Source organism: Prenolepis imparis, unplaced genomic scaffold (genome assembly GCF_030444845.1).
Source record: "Prenolepis imparis isolate NDT839.2.m4 unplaced genomic scaffold, iyPreImpa1.0 SCAF_15, whole genome shotgun sequence".
In the NCBI taxonomy this organism is placed as follows: domain Eukaryota; kingdom Metazoa; phylum Arthropoda; class Insecta; order Hymenoptera; family Formicidae; genus Prenolepis; species Prenolepis imparis.
Window position 1 is genome coordinate 2,739,957 of NW_028141173.1, and position 19,241 is coordinate 2,759,197.

Here is a 19,241-nt window from a genome sequence, read left to right on the forward strand (position 1 = left end):
TCGAACATACAATGACAGCACACACGTGTCGTGTCGTTCTCGTTAAAGTATAGAGTCACCTAAATGATTCATAGCGCGCGCACATAATAAGAGAGAGAGAAGAAACGCGAAGAGACAAAAGCTAGGCCTCGTTCGCGCGCATCCACATAACGTATTGATCAATCATTTCATTGACATTTTGGAAACGCGGAACAAGAATGTTGTTCCGGCTTCGAGAAGAAAAGAGTGCCAAAAAATGTATTCTTTTAAAATCTCTGTGTCTCCCGTATCTTATCTCGTTTTCCGAATTTTATTTTAAATTCGGAAAACGTAAATTATAATAAATAAATAAATAAATAAATAAATAAAAAAAACCGCCGTAAAAATGAAAACACTTGACAAGAAACATCTTCTGCGATTCTACAAGTTGTAAAGATTTTACTTTTGATAAATTTGCAATAAATCTTACACAAAATTATGCTACTCATTACAGCATATGATATATTAAGCATTATTTAAATATTATAAATCTTATCATTATTAATAATAATGCTTATTATTAATATTATAAATCAAAATTATATATTTGCGTGCGACATTTGCGGGCGTTGAATTCGAAATAATATTCACGGCCGATTTCCTGCGATTAGGCTTGTTTGAATGTTGGCTCCCGTGGCGACAGAAAGATTTTGAATGATCCCTATTTTCGTACCCGTATCAGATTTCGCGTGACATCGACACTGTAGAGTAGATCAATAATGTTCCCCTTCCCCCATCAGGATTACCTTATCAAAGCAAATCGTGCGCATCGCAGACGCATATAATGCATGCGAAAATTTCTAAATGGTTTCCCATATTTTTAAACGCGCTTGTTCATTTTTTAAGAAGTTTTATTTATTAGGGACGATAATTAATTTTATCAAAATTTTAGAGTCGCGATTTACAATGGATAACATAACGTTAGGTTACGCACGTGTTTTTTCAACATTTTTTTATTTTCGAACTTAACATTTAACGAAATTCGCGATAAAACACAATAAAAATTCCTCGAGCACAAACGTGAAAAATTTTTATTTATTTTTAAAAAATTGTAAAAAAAAATCAAATCTTTTTCCTATTCGGTACGGAAACAAAGTGGCTAAAAATAATTTTAAAATAAAATAAATAATGTTTATTGAGGTCGCGCGCCTATCGATCTCGTGATGCCGGTTACATCAGTTCAAAGTAGCACATATTCGGGAGGAATTAATATTTTCGAAATGTGAAATGTCACAGTGCTATTTGACGGTCCGTTTCGCGCATTTGTAAATCCAAGCGTGGTGGACGCAGCATCTTTTCTCGCAAACTCGTCGTCTTTATCTTAAAGTGTCTTTCAAACTTTTTCGCGCGATCGACAGTACATAAACATATTTTATGCGAAAAGAAAACTAGCATTGTGTTTCTAAACATGTAAAAATTTTAAAAGCTTTCGAAAAATGACATAACTATGTTTACTCAATAAAAAACGCTTACAGCAATCTATTCAGCAAGTCACATTGTATAAAAAATTCATTGAGATGTACAAAATATTAACAAATATTTATAGAATTAAATAAACAAAAAGTAATACAAATTATAAATTAATAAATAAAAATAATTTCTGTAATATTTTTTTAAGTGTAACAAGTTATGTATATAATTATTGCCGCGCTAATGATTAAAATTCATTAAAAAATGAAAGAATGTGATTGAAAATATAAGAAAATATGAATAGAATGATCCTCCGTTCAAAAATAAAAAAAATATTGAAGAAACACGTGCATAACCTAACGTTATGTTATCTAAATCGCGACCCTAAAATTTTGATAAAATTAATTATCGTCCCTAATAAATAAAACTTCTTAAAAAATGAACAAGCGCGTTTAAAAATACGGGAAAACATGAATAAAATGTTCATCACACACAGTTCAATAAGAAAAAATATTACAAAAAGACGTGTCATAACATAACGTTATGATATCTAAATCGCGACCTTAAAATTTCGAAAAAATTAATTATCGTCCATAATGATTAAAAAATCAAAGAGTGCGTTTAAATATATGGGAAAATATGAATAAAATGATTCCCAGTTCGATATTAAAAAATATTTAAAAGACGGTGTCAACCTAACGTTATGTTTTCTAAATCGTGACCCTAAAATTTCGAAAGAATTAATTATCGCCCCTAACAAGAAAAACTTATTAAAAAATGAAAGAACGTGTTTAAAAATATGGAAAAACATGAATAAAATCATGCTCAGTTCGAAAATAAAAAATACTAAAAAAACAGGTGCATAACCTAACGTTATATCTTCTATCGGACGACCCTAAAATTGTGAAATTTTTAATTATCGTTACTGATGATTATAACTCATTAGAAAATGAAAGAATGTGGTTGAAAATATTAAAAAATATGAATACAATGATCTTCCGTTCAAAAACAAAAAATATTGAAAAAAACCAATATAATCTAACGTTATACCTTCTATTAGCAACCCTAAAATTGTAAATTTTTAATTATCCTCGCTAATAGTTAAAACTTTTTAGAAAACGAAAAAGTATAGTGTAAAATATAATAAGATTCTAACATAATAGTCCTTTGTCCTTAATATATATATATATATATATATATATATATATATATATATTAAAATTTCGCAATATAATTCAACGATATATTGAAAAAAGAACACAATCCTTTATCAATTTCCAAATATTTAAGAAAACATGAATAATAAGCGTGAAATGTAAAATTACACACTAAATAAAGGAAATGTTATGCATTTCTATTATTTATTATATAATTAAGTATCAAATAAATAATAGAAATGCATAACATTTCCTTTATTTAGCGGGTAATTTTACATTTACTGTTTACGTTATTCATAATTTTACTTTTTGCAATATAAATAAAGAACTCGATTATTTTTGAAAACATCGGTTAGACGATAAAATAGTGATCGTGAGCTATTAAATCGATTTCACTCGCTGTCCGCGAGACGCAACTCGAGAAACACTCGGTCTAGAAAAATATGATGGGTACTTCCTGCCCTCGTTTATCGAAATGTGTTGAGTGCATGTCAAAATGGGAGAGCTTGAGCGGAGAGCGATGTACTAAAATCACTTTTGCGACCATCGGCGCGTTTGCATTCTGCGGAAAACGACGCAGTAATTTTTCCATTTGAAAAGTCAGAACTTGAAAACAAGCTATACTCGGGGGAAAGAAAGTTAGTCGAGGAAAGAAACGTAAAAAGAACAGGGCATACGAAAGCAAAGACATTTCCGGCAAAACATATACGACATATTGTCGCGCATAACTATTATAATTTAGTCTCATGGCGCAAATAAAAATTTTATAGAGAAGCTGTATTATTATTTGTATTATTCGATAAAAAAAAAATAGAAGAAATCGCAATAAAAAAATACGTCGATTATCAACTGTATAAATTTTGATCACGTTTCACGTATAAATGGGAAATGTAAATTTAACGTGCAAAGGAGGGTGTTAAATTTGAGTCGATTTCTGCCCATCAGAAGTAACTTTAGTAGACCATAAATTTACATTATATAGGTTATCTAATGTACAAAATCATAATTATATTAGTGCTAGCCCGTGGGAACATTTTGAAAACCGCCCTGTTATATAGTCCAATAATTCGCTCATATGCGTTCTCTATTATTTCTCATTCGATATTACAAAAATTGTTACAAATACAATTCAATATTCTTTTTTTAGAGGTTTTCATATGAAATATTTATACTGAAATATTTATACTGAATATTTATACTGAAATATTTACAGATTTATTCAATGATGATTAATTATAATTGAAAATAGAGAGGGTTTTGAGTCTTTAAATCCACGAATGACGCCGTGGGGTTCTTATCTCTATTTCTCAGATTCAATCATTACGATATCATCTCAATTATAATATTATTTTATTGATTCAATAGTAGTGTTCTTAAAACATATTTACTGACATATTCAACTGTAATTTATCCCTATTCCCAGACATAATCAAGAATAAAGTATTTGCAATTTATAAATACACGAGGTAACAACGCGGAGTCTTCACTTTTACCTTCCTGTCTTATGTATGCAATTAGCATTCATATTCTATCTTCTAAATTCATATGAAAACCTCTAAAAGAAGAATATTGAATTTGTAATATCGAATGAGAAATGTCATAGAGAACGCATATCAGCGAATTATTGGATTATATAACAGGGCGGTTTTCAAAATGTTCCCACGGACTAGCAGTGATATAATTATGATTTTTGTACATTTATAGATAACCTATATAATGTAAATTTATGGTCTACTAAAGTTACTTCTGATGGGTAGAAATCGACCCAAATTTAACACCCTCCTTTTATTGATGTTCGATAAAGATAATAATTACTCTTTAATCTTTCTTTTGGACGGTATACAATTTCCGTTATGCAATTCATAACCATATGAGGTATTGTTGGAAAATAGATGGTTTTTTTTTCTCGCGAGACACGCGTACGTCATTATAGGTGCGACGGGGTGTTGAATTTGCATAAAAGAAAATGCATACCGCGCACGCTGGATACACGGAACTTTCCTTTCTCGCTTTTCCTGAAATTTTAATTAACCGCGTTGTTTATCTCGACGTCATATCGGTATAGCGTGCAGGCACGTGTCGATTGTAATTTTCCGCGAATACGGTCTATATCTGTATACGGTAACATATGTATATGTAAAGTTATGCTCTGTCACTTAAACTGCAGGATATAAATGACAAGTTTTCGAAGGAAGAGAGATTCTAATATATCTCTCGAATATAATAGTGTCTCCTTCTCTCTCTCTCTTTCTCATCGGATTATTATATGAATTTCAAGTCCGAAATCATCCACCGGGGAATAACGGATGACGCGAATTTCACAAACGGGTCTCGCGAGTTTTAATGGTGAACGTTAGAATTCGCGAGACTATAAAGTTTCAACGACATGCAATACACGTGCAGTTTTAGCAATCGCGAATCGCAAGTCTCTGCATATATTTGAATGGAAAATATGATCGTAAAAATCTCATGAAAGCCCACTACACACATATATGTGAAATCAATATGACAATATGTGGTGATATCACTGTTTGTCAGTGCTATCAAATTACACAATGATAATAATATCGTATTTAAACGTATAAACGAACAGTCGCCAGCAACTTTTAATTTCGAGTTTTCTTGCAAAGCTTAAATACAAAAAAAGTAATATCATATAACGAAAATGAATTTTATATATTTATATATGATTGTCAAACGACATTTTTTATACATAAAAATATATAGAAGAAAATATTTCATAATTTAGAACTTCAACATCGGACTATTATTTAGTTGATAATTAAATTAAAGATTCTGTATCATGTCATACAATATCCTAACTGTAATATTTCATAATATTTAAATATTATTATACATTTAATAACGCGAAAAATTTAGAGAGTTACAAATTATTATATGACATCTCGAAATTAAAAGATATGACTGAAAATTTTTTGTTTTCGGATTTTTTATTCATACTCCTTTTTCTCCTTTTTTCAAATATTTGTTTCACTCTCTAACTGCAATAAATATAGAAAAAAAGTCCTACATATTTTTATCTCGATATAAACAGACTACACGAATATGTTCAATATAGATATGGATAGATTTACATTTTAATCTCGCCGTACGTATCATAAAATCGGTTTCGAACATTATGCTATTCATGAAAGATATAAAAGCACAAATTAAAACAGGGAAACTCTCTTGTCGCGCTGTTTGCACGAGCCTCTCGCACGTTCGAAAAACACGTTACTTATTACTTCTGTAAATAAATCAAAGGCCTTCGCGAGAGAGCAAAAGCAGAAGAATCGCCACACGCAATTTCTTGTTTTGCAGTTGCGTAATTTTGTCCGAGACGACGGATTGTAAACGCGCGTTTGAAAATCGATTACTACTCGGTTAGAAAACTGCAATCTTTCTTCCGAAGGTTCTTTCGAAAAAGTTTTTCAATTCGCCCTCTCCGGGCATTATTTACATATATTTACATAATTTCATCGATCTGTATAAATCGATTTTCATGAGAGAATTCGTAAAACATTATGCGATCGTTTCACTGTATTTGTGATGAGAATGTATCCTTTTCTTTATATTAAAGCGCGTAAAATTGTTCGATTAATACAAGTATGATATCTATATACTATATATCAGGTGTCCCATTTTAAAGGACCCACTCACAAATATCTCATTGTCAGAAACACTGCGTTAAATCGAAAAATGTTTTGTAGGAAACATTTTTTGATTTAACGCAGTGTTTCTGAGATATTTGAGTGGGTCCTTTAAAATGGGACACCCGATATATATAATATTCGATTTGCAATTTGAAGTAAAGTTAGATCCATTAAACTTGTATCAATAATTCTATACATACTTTCAGCGAGTTAAATATGCGTTATAAATTATTAAATGCATCTTTAAAAAATTTACAAATTTATTAATCACTTGAGTCACTTGGGTGACGCTAAGAAAAAAATGTCAAAAATAGTAAGTTGATTTTAATGGAATAAAAGATATTTATATAAAAATTTTTGACAACGTTAATTAGAAAGTTAAAATTGCAAAATTAAATTGTTTGGACAATTTATTGTAAAATAATTCTTATAGTTGTAAATAATTAGAGTTATATTGTTAAAACATTAAAAATATATATTTTTTAATAAAGTAACTATTTATTTATGACTAAATAACCATAATATCGATAAATGTAATTAAAGAATATAATTTATAATTTAATAATATAATTAATTTATAATCGCTATATTTGATTTTGCAATTTTCATCTTAAATTCTACGACCTCAAAGATTTCAGTGCATATCAAGTTTCCTTAATTGATACAAGATTTTTAAAAATAAGCTCATGAGTCATGACGCACATTATGCGTTACCACTCACGTGGTTAAAATATTGTGTAAAGAGTGGTTAAAATATTATATAAACAGTTATTAAAGAAGAGGATTAAAACATAATTTATCTTTATATCTCATACACAAAATTGTTTATATATTTTTCCAAGATTCTCTCCTTGTTCAAATTTAAATGTCGAATTAATGCGCATCTCTATTAATCACTAACAGTTAATTTTAAATGACTTTCAAACAAACTAATGCAAAATACGTTAATAGGATTAGTGTATATAATTGGGTAATGAGTTTATTATTATTTTTTACTACATCTCTTATCCTAATCTGCCGTTTCGTCGGTTCGCGCGTGAAATTTTCGAATGAGCCTCTCTAACCTCTCCTCTAACACTCGATTCGAACGAGTGTTGTAGTGTTTACACGAAAACAAAAAAAATGCAATCACTCACTCGAGCAGATGGACGCAGAACAGAACGGCGCCGGGTAATAAGAGATCATCGCTGCCGATTCTCCATCGTCTGCCAAAAGCGATCAGACTTGGCATCCTGCGAACGACGACGATGACGACATAACCTTTACGCAAACGAGCACGCACGCACGACGCAACGCGCCACGAAAATGCACGCGGACAAGACGAGCGCGGAACGTGCGATCGAATGTTAAGTGTGGGAGGGCAGCGGGAACGCGAACTGAAAAAGGGACACACGAAACGGACCGGTCAGCTGGCCGGCCGCGCTGAAACGCGCGGAACGCGGAACGGAGATACGCGGCCGCGAAACGCGCGAGATCTGTCATATATGTAAAAACAAAAAGGTTAAAATTCGATGAATTAAATTCAAACTTTTTAATTCTCTTTAAATTTGGTCGTTTTTGTTAACATATATACATATATATATATTTTTATATTTGTTTAAACTTGAGATAATAAAAACGAAAACGTTTAAAGAGAATTAAAAAATTCGAATTTTACTCTTCGATGAGTTTTAACTGTCTTGTTTTTCACACACAATCACACACACACACACACACAATATAAAATATAAAATATATATTATCTAATATAATATATAAAAAATATATATAACAAATATAAAATAAATAAAATATATAACGTAAAGACATAGTTCTGGATCATTTTAAATTGTTCACTTAAATGAAATAATGTAAATGATCTACAATTGAATCACGGATATTAGTTACTCATTTATTCAAGATTATTTATGAAAAAAATGACAATTAGAGTATGCAATTAACAAAAAAATGAACATTTTAACAAACACAAGTAAAATGTTTGTACGAGAGAGGTAAACATTAAAAGAATAAAATTTGAATATTTCTGAGGTATTAAAATTATTTACTTTATAATGCTATAAGTTAAAAAAAATATTCAATTTAATTTTCTATACATTTTAAATAACGTGTATGCCACCACAACGCGCTTGTTTTGCGGTTAAAACGTTGTCATAATGTAGATAGAGACCGAACAACCGCGAATATATATAACTTAGTATAAAATTATCTTTTTCCATCAAATTTAATATACTTTATATTGTAAAACCTTGAGACTATAATCTTCATATTACATTTATAATAAAATTTTAAAATATCTTTAATTTATACATTTTACATTTGATTACTTATCAGTATAGATAAAATGCATGTCATTGTACTTCCAGAAAGAACAAATAGCAATTTCTGAAGCTTAGAAAAAGGAGTTAAGAATTGTGTATATACTATTTAATGGGGGAAAAAAAAATTACGTGCATATGCAATAAATAATTCAAAACTAATCCACATTTATTTTCTTTACCATATAGGTAAATGTAGTTTATACAGTCATCTCTATTAATTCGAAATTTAAATATGAAAAAAGGAGAGCAAGAGAAGAATAAAAAAATATATATCTTGCGCAACAAAATAAAGATGATACATATATACTTTTTACGCGGTCGGCGAAAACGAGAATAAACGATCGCCAAATTTTCTTCCACCCCTGCTGTATCCATTTATTCACCTTCTCGAAAAATGACCGAAGTTAATATGTATGTACATACATATATAGAGCGATTTTTAAGACCGTCGCGAGTGGCCGCGCGGATGAATTAAATTAACAAAAGTAAAAAAAAAAAGAATTAAAATTATCACCGCTATAATTTGCACAGAGACAATCTCAAAATGTGCTAAATAACGAGCGACATCGTAATAAATCCCGCGCGAGAGATTCTCGATCATCGCTAATAATAATATATGAGAAAAGTGTTTTCGCGCGACCGACTTTTCTTGTGAAAAACAATGACTGACCGTGTGCATAGAAAATGCAGAAAATAAAAGCTGATCATATCTTGCGCGTTATACTCTGAAGAAACCTATATAAACAATTATTTTTCTTTCTTCTCATTTTTCATATCTCTATATATATTAATTCATATCACTATATATATATATACACACATCATAAATCAGTGTCAATATTTTAATTGGCATATATGAGGTAAATATCTATTCTTTTATTTATCATTTCTTGACGCTCGAGATCCATTTATATCTATGTGTATTATTGAACGTGTCGAAAAAATTGCGCTATTTATCGACGATGGATTGCAATTTTTATCTTACAAAGCAGTGAAAAATCTAGTCGATTACGATTCTCTCGGATCAAGGAATGGTACAGATCGCGAAAGATGTGCCCGAAAGATCGAGAATGTTCCCGATGTACCGGACTGAATTGGGAATGACAGAGGGGAGACGCGAAGCGATCTTTTTAATCCGCATACAGAGCGTTTGTGCATATACAACAAACTCTGAAAATAACAAACCAATACCCCGTTCCGAGAATAATCAAGGCCGCGCTCGCACTCTTGAAAATGTCCCTCGTTTATATGCGGCGTATCACTATTTTCGCTCAAGTCATTCCTCAAGCGCAATCGGGAGAATGCCAAACATATATATCAGGCTCAAACTTTCATATCGATCAACGCGAATTACACTTGAATTGTTTTGAAGGAAACGGCAGCGAACACCGCCGATAAGCCCGCTTTCGAATTTAAGATGCTTTCGATATCAGAGAGGACGAAGGAGGATATATCTGACACGAGAGGAAGGCCAAAAACTCATCGAAAGGATTTCCCGATTTCAATCTCGAATTTATTTCTTAGTAGATGCGGAGATATTTTTGTGTAAGCGACTGCTTTTGAAATACTTTTCATTTTAATTAAACTTCAAATAAATAGATATGGTGAATAAAAAAAGCTTCAATTTTTTATACTTAATTTTTTCTCTTCATCTCTCGACTTTAAATTTGAAAGAGACTTACAAATGAAGGATATGTATGAGGATCGTTGGAAACATATCGCGTGGAAGATGTACCTTTCTTTTTTTTTCTTTTCTCTGCCTGGATCTCTGCCTGAATACATGTTTCAGAAAGAGATCAGCAACTTTAACTCTATCGATCGCAGATGATGTTTGCTAGTCGGATGCACATTTGCGATACGTATCGCGCAATCAGTTAACAGTTCGTAGCGGAAATGAATGGAACGGAATTCGCGAGGGAACTTCCCTAATTGGCGCATATAAAATCGAATATATAGGTCGAGTTCGAGAAGGCATCAAAGACGAAGTGTATACATAAGCTAGCTACCCTAGTAATAGTATTCGTTAACGTAAAGAGTGGTAAGACGAATAACTAGACTTGTAAGATTCGAGAAAGTTTAGTGAATGAAATCTAGTGTTCAATGAATATATCCGAACGACTTTTTAATTGGTTAAATAATTAATAAAGTAAAGAATTCCTTCTAAACTTTCTGAATAGAAGGTAATTAAAAAGTTTTTTCGCCTAAATGCAAATAACTTTCATTTATAAGGTTTTAATTTAAAAAAAAAATATATTTAGTGTTAAACAATAAAATGTGTTGTATAAAAGGATAGTCCTTTTCTAATTCTAAATTCGTCCAACATCATTCAACGAAGAATCGATTGTTAAAAAGTTCAGAATTCGGACGCATCCGATAAATTTATTATATTTCGAAGTTTGAGCAATATATTGAAACATGATAATTATAAATAATAATTATAAATTAAAAGTTTCAGTAAATCGCATGCGTTAATGATTGAATATGATATTCTAGGAACTTATTTAAAGTAAATTTGCTACGCGGTTTAATACGAATATATGGGCAACTGATTTATATATATATATATATACATATATCGAATAGATTTGAATTTATAATAATGAACAGAAAATTATACGACTTTTGAATTATGTTAACATAATTCACTATGTTGGAAACTGGCAATTATTGTAAATGTATTCTTTATTCTAGAATGTTCTTTTTCGATTTCTTCAAGCGCAATTTCTCAACAACAAGATTTTTCTACCGCAGACTTTCAACAAGCATGTTTTAATTCAAAAGATTTAACGCGATTTCAATTACTTTATTAAATAAAAATTGATCAGCAATCTTTATACATACCCCGGATACTTGTATGTATCTGTATGTATGTGTAGCTAATAAAATCAATTTTCACGTCGAAAAATGTTTTATTATTTTCGATTTCGATGTAAAGAAATTGGATGACGAAGCGAGTCAGTCTTTGCGACAGGCAAGCTTTGAATATCATCTTATTGCACAGTTTTATAATGAGATTGCAATAAAGAAATGTATAAAAATAGTTTCAATCTTTTCGCTAAAATTCTCCCCGTTATAATTGCACGAGTATTATTGAAACTCGCAGTGTATCATTCGGATTAAAGTTGGAAGAAATCGCGATGATCCTTTCGAGAAACCAAGTCAACGTTTTCGTTTAAATTCGTAATGCTTTGTGAGTTACTATTATTAAAATTATGCATTTATTATATCAAAATTCGGAGTACCGTTGAAACAAAGCTTTAAACTTTATGTCAAAACGAAAAAAATTTACCTCTAATAATTGCGAATTAATCCAAAATAAAAACATCTAAAAATATCTCTTAAAATAAAAATTGATTCGGACTGCTATTTCTTCCAACTTCCTTCCGGTATCCCGCCGGACCTGGGACTTTCGAATTTCCGTTTTATCTTCAACAAGTCAAAGTCTACTCACCAAATAAGATGCAGGATGAACAGGAAAGCGCCGGGCACGACGAGGTCGTCGCTGCCGACGCTCCAGCGTCGTCGGAACACCACGATACCAGGCATCTCCTCTCGTCGCGTCTTCGTCGTCGCCGCCTTCTTCTTCGTCGTCGTCGTCTTCCATCCAACAAGCCGGCGACCGCGAGTCCACCTCACACGCGAATCACCGCGCGAATGCTCGGTGTCGCCCGATTCGTCCGATCGTGGGAACTGATCGACGACGGCAGCCGACGACGCCGACGTCGGCGTCGCGCGGCGCGCCGACGAACGCACTGACAATGACGGTGACCCTCCTTGTTATCGTTTTGGGCTGCCTTGTCCATCCTCGATCGGCGAACGACGCGTCGACGACGACGACGACGACACCCTCCTCCTGGCTGTCACCGACGAGGCATCGACGAGCGACGCGACGTCGCATCGCGTCGCTCGGTCGCGATAATCCTCGAGCGATATCACTGCTCTCTCTTTCTCTGTCTGTCTGTTTCTATATGTTCACATCGATGATAATATCTGACGGCGCGGCGGAGACCAAACGACCGGTTACGCGACACGAATGGATGTCCCTTGGCACGGCTTCCTCGGAAGATCTCTGCGGAAGAGAAATCAAGTCTTTAGTATATATACATGGATAGTACTAGACTAGGGCGCGAGATCGATTCTGGGACACCTTTATATGTCGTTTCGTTGCAATTTCGCGGGAAACGACGGAGATTCTTATCTCTTAAGTGGAAAGATCGCCCTCGGAGACGTTCTTTCTTTTCTCAAATCAGTACGTAAAATGTGTGTGCCTCGCCTGCTAGATTCAATCGTAATTTCTTGAACGATCTATAAAGTTTGCGATAAAATTCTATTTATTATTTTAAGTATCGTATATGATATAGAAAACACACGATATACATTAAAGTAACACAGATAAAATATATATCGCAGAATTAAAAACAACAAATTCTATCATTTTTGTCATAAAAATTATTGTCTAAATCTAAATCATAATTTATGTAGAGTTATTTATTTAGAGGTTTTTAATGTTGTTGTTAAATTGAATATATATTCCTATTTTATTTTATATAAATATACTAAATATAATACAATTTAACTTTATTATTTGCAATATTCTTTTATATATTAGATGGCTAAAAATCCTGCATATAATAGATTTTCACGAGCGATCTTTCCATTATAACAAAAGTCAAATACATTTATCGCTCAAATATTCGAGGATTTTCGATATACCTCTACTCCCTCGAAAAAACCCAAAGAATATGAAAACTACATTGTTGTCGAATAATGAGAAAATCTTGATGTTTAATGTAAATGGTTCGAGATCGATCTTTTTTCGATTCCCGCACATTATATCGTCGAAAAATATATCCGCTCGCGATATGTGTTATGTTATCAATAAAATTGTGCAGAACCAACATTGGATAGCGAAGCAAACGAAAAAGCTCGCGTTATTTCATCCGTGAAATGGCGACTTAAATTGCCCGAGCTTTTCTTCGAAGAAAAATCGCGAGGAGAAACAAAGTTTTTGTTCTTTAAAGAAGTCGGGCCCGCGCTTAAAGAGTTAAGCATCTCTGAATCGTGAAGCGACTTCGAATTGTGCGGAAGAAAAACTCTTATATGTATATCGCGTTGCCAAAGTGCATATTATGTATCCTCGAGATTTTCCGCATAGTTTACGATTGGCCTTTACGAATCGCGTCTGTAAAACACCCATAGACGTATGAAAGAGACAACAATCTTTACGATGTAATACTAATAAAAATGTAAAAATAATAAAAATAATTACAAAACTGTACAATAAAAATAATAATAAAAATATATAATAATAAAACAGGCATAAAAAAGGCTCTGACAAAGGGTGGGGGAGGACCGAAACGTTAAGAAAAATAAAACAAGTTTGTTACACTTGGCTCTTATATATAAGCTCGTTTCCCGAGTTTGTTTTTACGAAGAAAGAGTTTGTAATTACGAAGAAAGAAATTCGGGATAGTAAAAAGTTGAACACACACAAAATAAGACACTTCGATCGATCAAATAAAGATGCGAGAATTTTTTACAGCGAAATTGTATAAGAAAATATATATCACAATTTTTGTTCGATATCTGTAAAACCTGGAACTCCGGTTGAGAAAGTTCGTCGACAAGTAAAGTCACGAAACTTGTTAAGATAACGATGTCAAAAGTTGAAGAAAATTCACTTCTTTGATTTATTTATTATTTTTTTTTTTTGCAAAACAATTTGCAATCCCGACAAAATTACAGCACAGTCGGCGATAAAAATGCAAACGCGTTGAGAAACGGAAAAATTCCAATTATTCCAGTCGCTAGCGTATTTTATTACTTGCAGAGATATTGCAAATATTGCGAAAAAGATGATGTGGAATGTGCGGAATAATTACAGCTCTTTTTCCGAAACATTAAAAAGAAAAATATCAATGTGCTATCAACATAACAATTATACGCGAATATTATAATTATGCGCTTGCACGCACAATGTCTAATAAATGACGGATGTAATGAAAACGAGGGATCAAAAACGAGGAAGGAAAAGTATATAAAATTATATCGAGACGAATCGAGGAAATTGATCCCGAATAATATAAAAGGAATATTTTATTCATCGCGCGAAAGAGAATATAAAATATAATATACCATCGTCGATCGTCACATATGATTCCGGATGACAGATTCACGTATGTGGAGAATAACTTGTGAAAAATGTAATTTAAAAATATATTTCTTTTTCTCCTTCTCTTAATTCTCAAACCGCATTTCATTTATATGGAATAAGATTAGAGATAAACCAGTTTTGATTTTTACCGAAAATCTTTACGGTGTAGAATTTAGTTCCAAGATTTTATTTAGAATTAATTTTTATTTTTATTTTAGAATTAATGCTCGTAAAAATCCTCCGTTACGTCATTTAATTAAATCATTCTTCGACCTGAAGACACTCGCACGAAAGGCGTAGGAGCCGAATTGTCGAATCGAACGTACAATTTCGATGGCGGAAAATAAAAGAAAAATACGTGTTCAAGTCGATGTTAATTCCGCGAGCCTGTGCGTGCGCGAATAGTCGATATCGTCTAATCAAATTAACGTTCGCCGGCGAACACGCATGAATTATAAGACCGGCGAACTTATTTTTGCTCTCTGTCTCTCTCTCTCTCTCTCTTTCGTATTATACTCATTGTTGAAAATTGCTATTATATGGCCATTTATCTTGACAGTGACGTAACTCGAATTTTAAGAAATTTTTGCAAGATACGAATCGATTATCTCACGAAAGATCTGAAAAAATCATGATTGAAAATAGTTTCAGAAAAAAAAAAAAAAAACGAGATCGTTTTCAATCTTCTCGTCGAAATTCTTATTGTTATAATTATTATCATTTGCACACTGGAAAAAATAAATTTGTTAACTTGACGAAACCTTTCAACTAAATATTATTTTGTTAATTGAACATATAGAAATATTTAAATTAAATATAACATATTAAATCTAACAGAACGTATATTTGACTTAAATACTAATATATGTTTAATTAACAAAATAGTAATTTAGTTGAAAGTTAAGTCAAGTTAACAAATTTTTTTTTCAGTGCATAAAGTTCGAAGAAATCGAAATATCGCGACAATCATTTCGAGAAATCGAGAATAGTTTTCAATGTTATCGTTTAAATTCGTAATGCTTTGCAAGTTATATTATTAAAATTATTATTACCGAGACTTAAAGTAGAAGCAAAGCTAGATTTTACGTCAACCAAATTTAACCATAACAATTGTGAATTAATGAGATTTCTAAGATCCAACTTTAGTTGAATCACCCGAATTTAACCTCGATAAAATTAAAGCTTGATGAGATTTCAAAAATAACTAATTACATCAGTCAAATTCAGACAATTACGACGAACTAAAGGACTTTAGCAAATAGATTGGAAATTTATTGGAAAAAAATATGTAAAATTACACGAAACGGACAAAATCTAGAAAAAATTTTCATTTAATTTATCGTATTAATGATAATTTTCCACCTATTTTACCCTGATCCGTGTAATCTTACATACGCATTTTTTTACAGCTTACGCTGATATCCTGCAACGCGTTCGCAAAATTGGCATCGATAGGTTATGTGCATTGTCCTTTTTACGCGCGAAACAATAGCCTTTACTCGTAACTTCCGGTGTCCCAAGATCGACGATCGCTTTTAATCCGAATCTCCGCTCTCGAAGCAAAGATCCGCATTTCGGGGGAAAGAGGAAGGAGGGAGGGTGCACGCTTACCTCGTTAACGACGATTCGCCGCGGTGGCGGCGACCCTACGTCGGCGTCGGTTCGTCGGCCCGGCCTTATCTCGCGGCCGATCACCAGACGCTTTATCTCGTGCTCCTTATCCTCTAGAGGAAGAACACGTCACCCTTCAGCCACGCTTCCTATCTGTGTGTCCCTTCGTCAACGTTTTTCACGAGCGAGAACGCGTGTCTCGATCCTTCGAGAGAGCAGTGGCGTCCCTTTCTCTTTTCCGGTTTCACCGCGGACAACTTCACACTATTCGCGACAACTTCGCACTCGTTCGTGACGTAACGAAAAACCGCTACCGCCGAGCGGATCGGCCGCGCGTCCTCGAGCACGTCATGTCTCCTTTTTCCTTCCTCGTAATCGCGAATCTACCTCGCACCACCTTTCGATTACATATATACACCACCGTCACCACTGATACCTCGGCCACGTGCCGAGAGCGTGTAATCACGACGATCCCGCGTCCGCGCCACCACCGCGGGAGGAGCGCATCTCTCGACCGGCGAAACGTAAACGGACGTTACGTCACGCGACGCGACGACGAACCGAACCGAGCCACCCCCGAACACGACTGAACGCGACGTGCCTGCTGCGCCCGCGGCGAGCCCTTTTCCCCCTCTCCGCCGCCCCCACTCCTGCCGGCGCGCGCCTGCGTCCCTCAAGCGTCGCGCGCACCCCCGCCTCGCCGAGGAATGTTTGTTCCGCGTTCTCTCTTCTCCCTATCTTTCTCTCTCCCTTTTTCTTTTTTTTATCCGATTTATTTTTAATAGTTTACTACGATATCGCACGTACTATGACGGATAAGCGATACTTTTCTTTTTCTTTGGACGTTTTACGCGGGAAGAGATAGAAAAATACGCGGTAGAAAAGGAGGGAGGACCGGATCTTCTTTTTTTACAAATGTCAATGTCGAACTATAAGTTTCACGAAGTATAGATAAAAATATTTTAACGATATTACGATAAAGTATTGTTATGCGATATATTTGAGAAAAATTTCTTTGTCGTTATTATTAATCGAGGAATGTTCCGGATGATATCGGAGAACGTTTCCTAATTGAAAGTCTTAAATGACTGAGGGAAGCTTTAACTTTTCATTCTGATTGAAATCTGATAATTATTTTATCGACCCCATTACAGCATTCTCAGAGACAACCCCTGCAACAGCTCGGTTTTATATATAGCTGTTTGTGTAGACTCTTTCCAGGGAGAAAGGGAGAGGTGTCAGAGGACACTCATTGTAAGGGAAAACTGTAAGCACACGTAAAGCCGGATACTTTCGACTCAGCATCCCCTTATCTTATCGCGTACGCGTGACTTATGAAAGACACGTGGAGCTTAAAATCATTATTCATTGATAAAAAATAATTATTTAGGTTTATCATATTCATGAAGAATGAAAAGCAAAGGGCGAGTTGTATACGTTTAATTTTGTAAAAAAATATCTCATTGTTATTTTAATATTTAATCATATTTAAAATCTTTCGCGAAACATTAGACGAGCGAAAGAGCGAAGAATTACACAATTATATTGAAATAAAATATATTTAAAAATAAATATATATATATATATCATATATATTATAGATATTATATATATATATATATCATATATATCATATATATTAGAAAATATATTAAAATATATTATATTTATAATATTTACAATAAAATATATGTATATTAAAAAAAGCGAGAATAATAAGAAAAGAGATGCAACCGAGAAAGTCTGAGAATAAGTTTATAATAGAATCTACAGAGTATAATAATTCTTTGGGGACACAAATAGAGATTAAAAGCTATCGTTTCTTGCTCACTCAATTTCCAACGCGCGCGTTTATTTTACTTTCACAGAATTCTAATTCGAGTTATCGGGAATGTCGAAAATTAACGAGCCGCGAATAGCGATCCATCAAATTTTCACCGAGGAATCGACCGCAATTTAATCGGAGCCGCGAGTCAACCGGGCAATTTGATTATATCCTTCATATAAGAAAGTTAATTACGTTCGCTCGAGATCGATTGATTTCATCTCGGAGACAGAGTGGTCGGTTATGTAAGACGATATATTTCGGGAGGGGGGGGGGGGGGGGGGAAAGAGAGAAACGGTGATTTATTCCTCTCGAGGGAAACGCATCCCCTCATATCGGTGTCGGAGACATATTCCGATAAGGCGTACACGTGGTTATCTTTGGCCGAATCGATCGCGATGACGACGTTGCTGTCGAGAGATTATCGGTGACCTTTTTTTTTTTACCCCTCGACCGACCGATCTTTTATTTCCCAGTCCATTGTTCTCTCGCGCTGATTGTATACTCGAATAATTAAACTTCTCCTCGCGTTAACCGGGATACTTTACGACGTTTACGCGGATGTCGTCGGGACAAGTAATTTACGAGTGGACAGATGTTGCCTTTTATTCGAGTTTTGCAATTCGAGAGAATACAGTAATTAATAATGTAAAATGACTCTTCAACAGTTTTAAGTTTCATTTCATTTGTTTTTTTTCTCCTTTACTGAAGATTAAATCTCAAATCAAAAGTTCGCCGAGGAATATTTGGAATTAGATAAATAGGAAGGTTTTTCGTTCTTTATTTGCATCCTTATTAGCACATGTATTTAATTTACCCAAGTTAATTTTCATTGAGCGAAAATCGATCTCAAATTTAAAAGTATTCCTTAAAAGTTTATGTAATAAAATACGCATATGCGTATATCAAACACATTAAGGATTAAAGAAAATGCTCAACTTCCTAATTTCTAATTCAGCAAAGTGACTTTCTTACGACTTACGATTCGCATTTGCGAAATTACGTTTCCATTTCCACGACATAACAGTCAATAGACATCATAAAGCGATCCATCAGTCCAATTCATGGACTAACTGACCTAAAATATACCTCGAC

The 19,241-nt window shown here is 33.4% G+C and overlaps 1 protein-coding gene across 8 annotated transcripts in view; it reads right to left on the reverse strand.

Moving 5' to 3' along the window:
- The window catches only part of Inae (inactivation no afterpotential E), a 53,564-nt gene extending 36,610 nt beyond the window's left edge, over positions 1-16,954 (reverse strand). For 4 of the 8 annotated variants that reach the window (XM_083055918.1, XM_083055916.1, XM_083055915.1 and 1 more), the window contains exons 1-2: positions 16,322-16,953; positions 12,008-12,625 (exon numbers count right to left, since the gene is read on the reverse strand). In XM_083055918.1, the coding sequence (XP_082912044.1) occupies positions 12,008-12,102 (95 nt within the window). In that variant the 5' untranslated portion in view covers positions 12,103-12,625; positions 16,322-16,953. Of the gene's footprint in view, positions 1-7,374; positions 7,541-12,007; positions 12,626-16,321 lie in introns of those variants that run through there. The other 4 variants (XM_083055914.1, XM_083055912.1, XM_083055920.1 and 1 more) reach the window with 3 other exon arrangements.
- Positions 16,955-19,241: the final 2,287 nt, after the last annotated feature.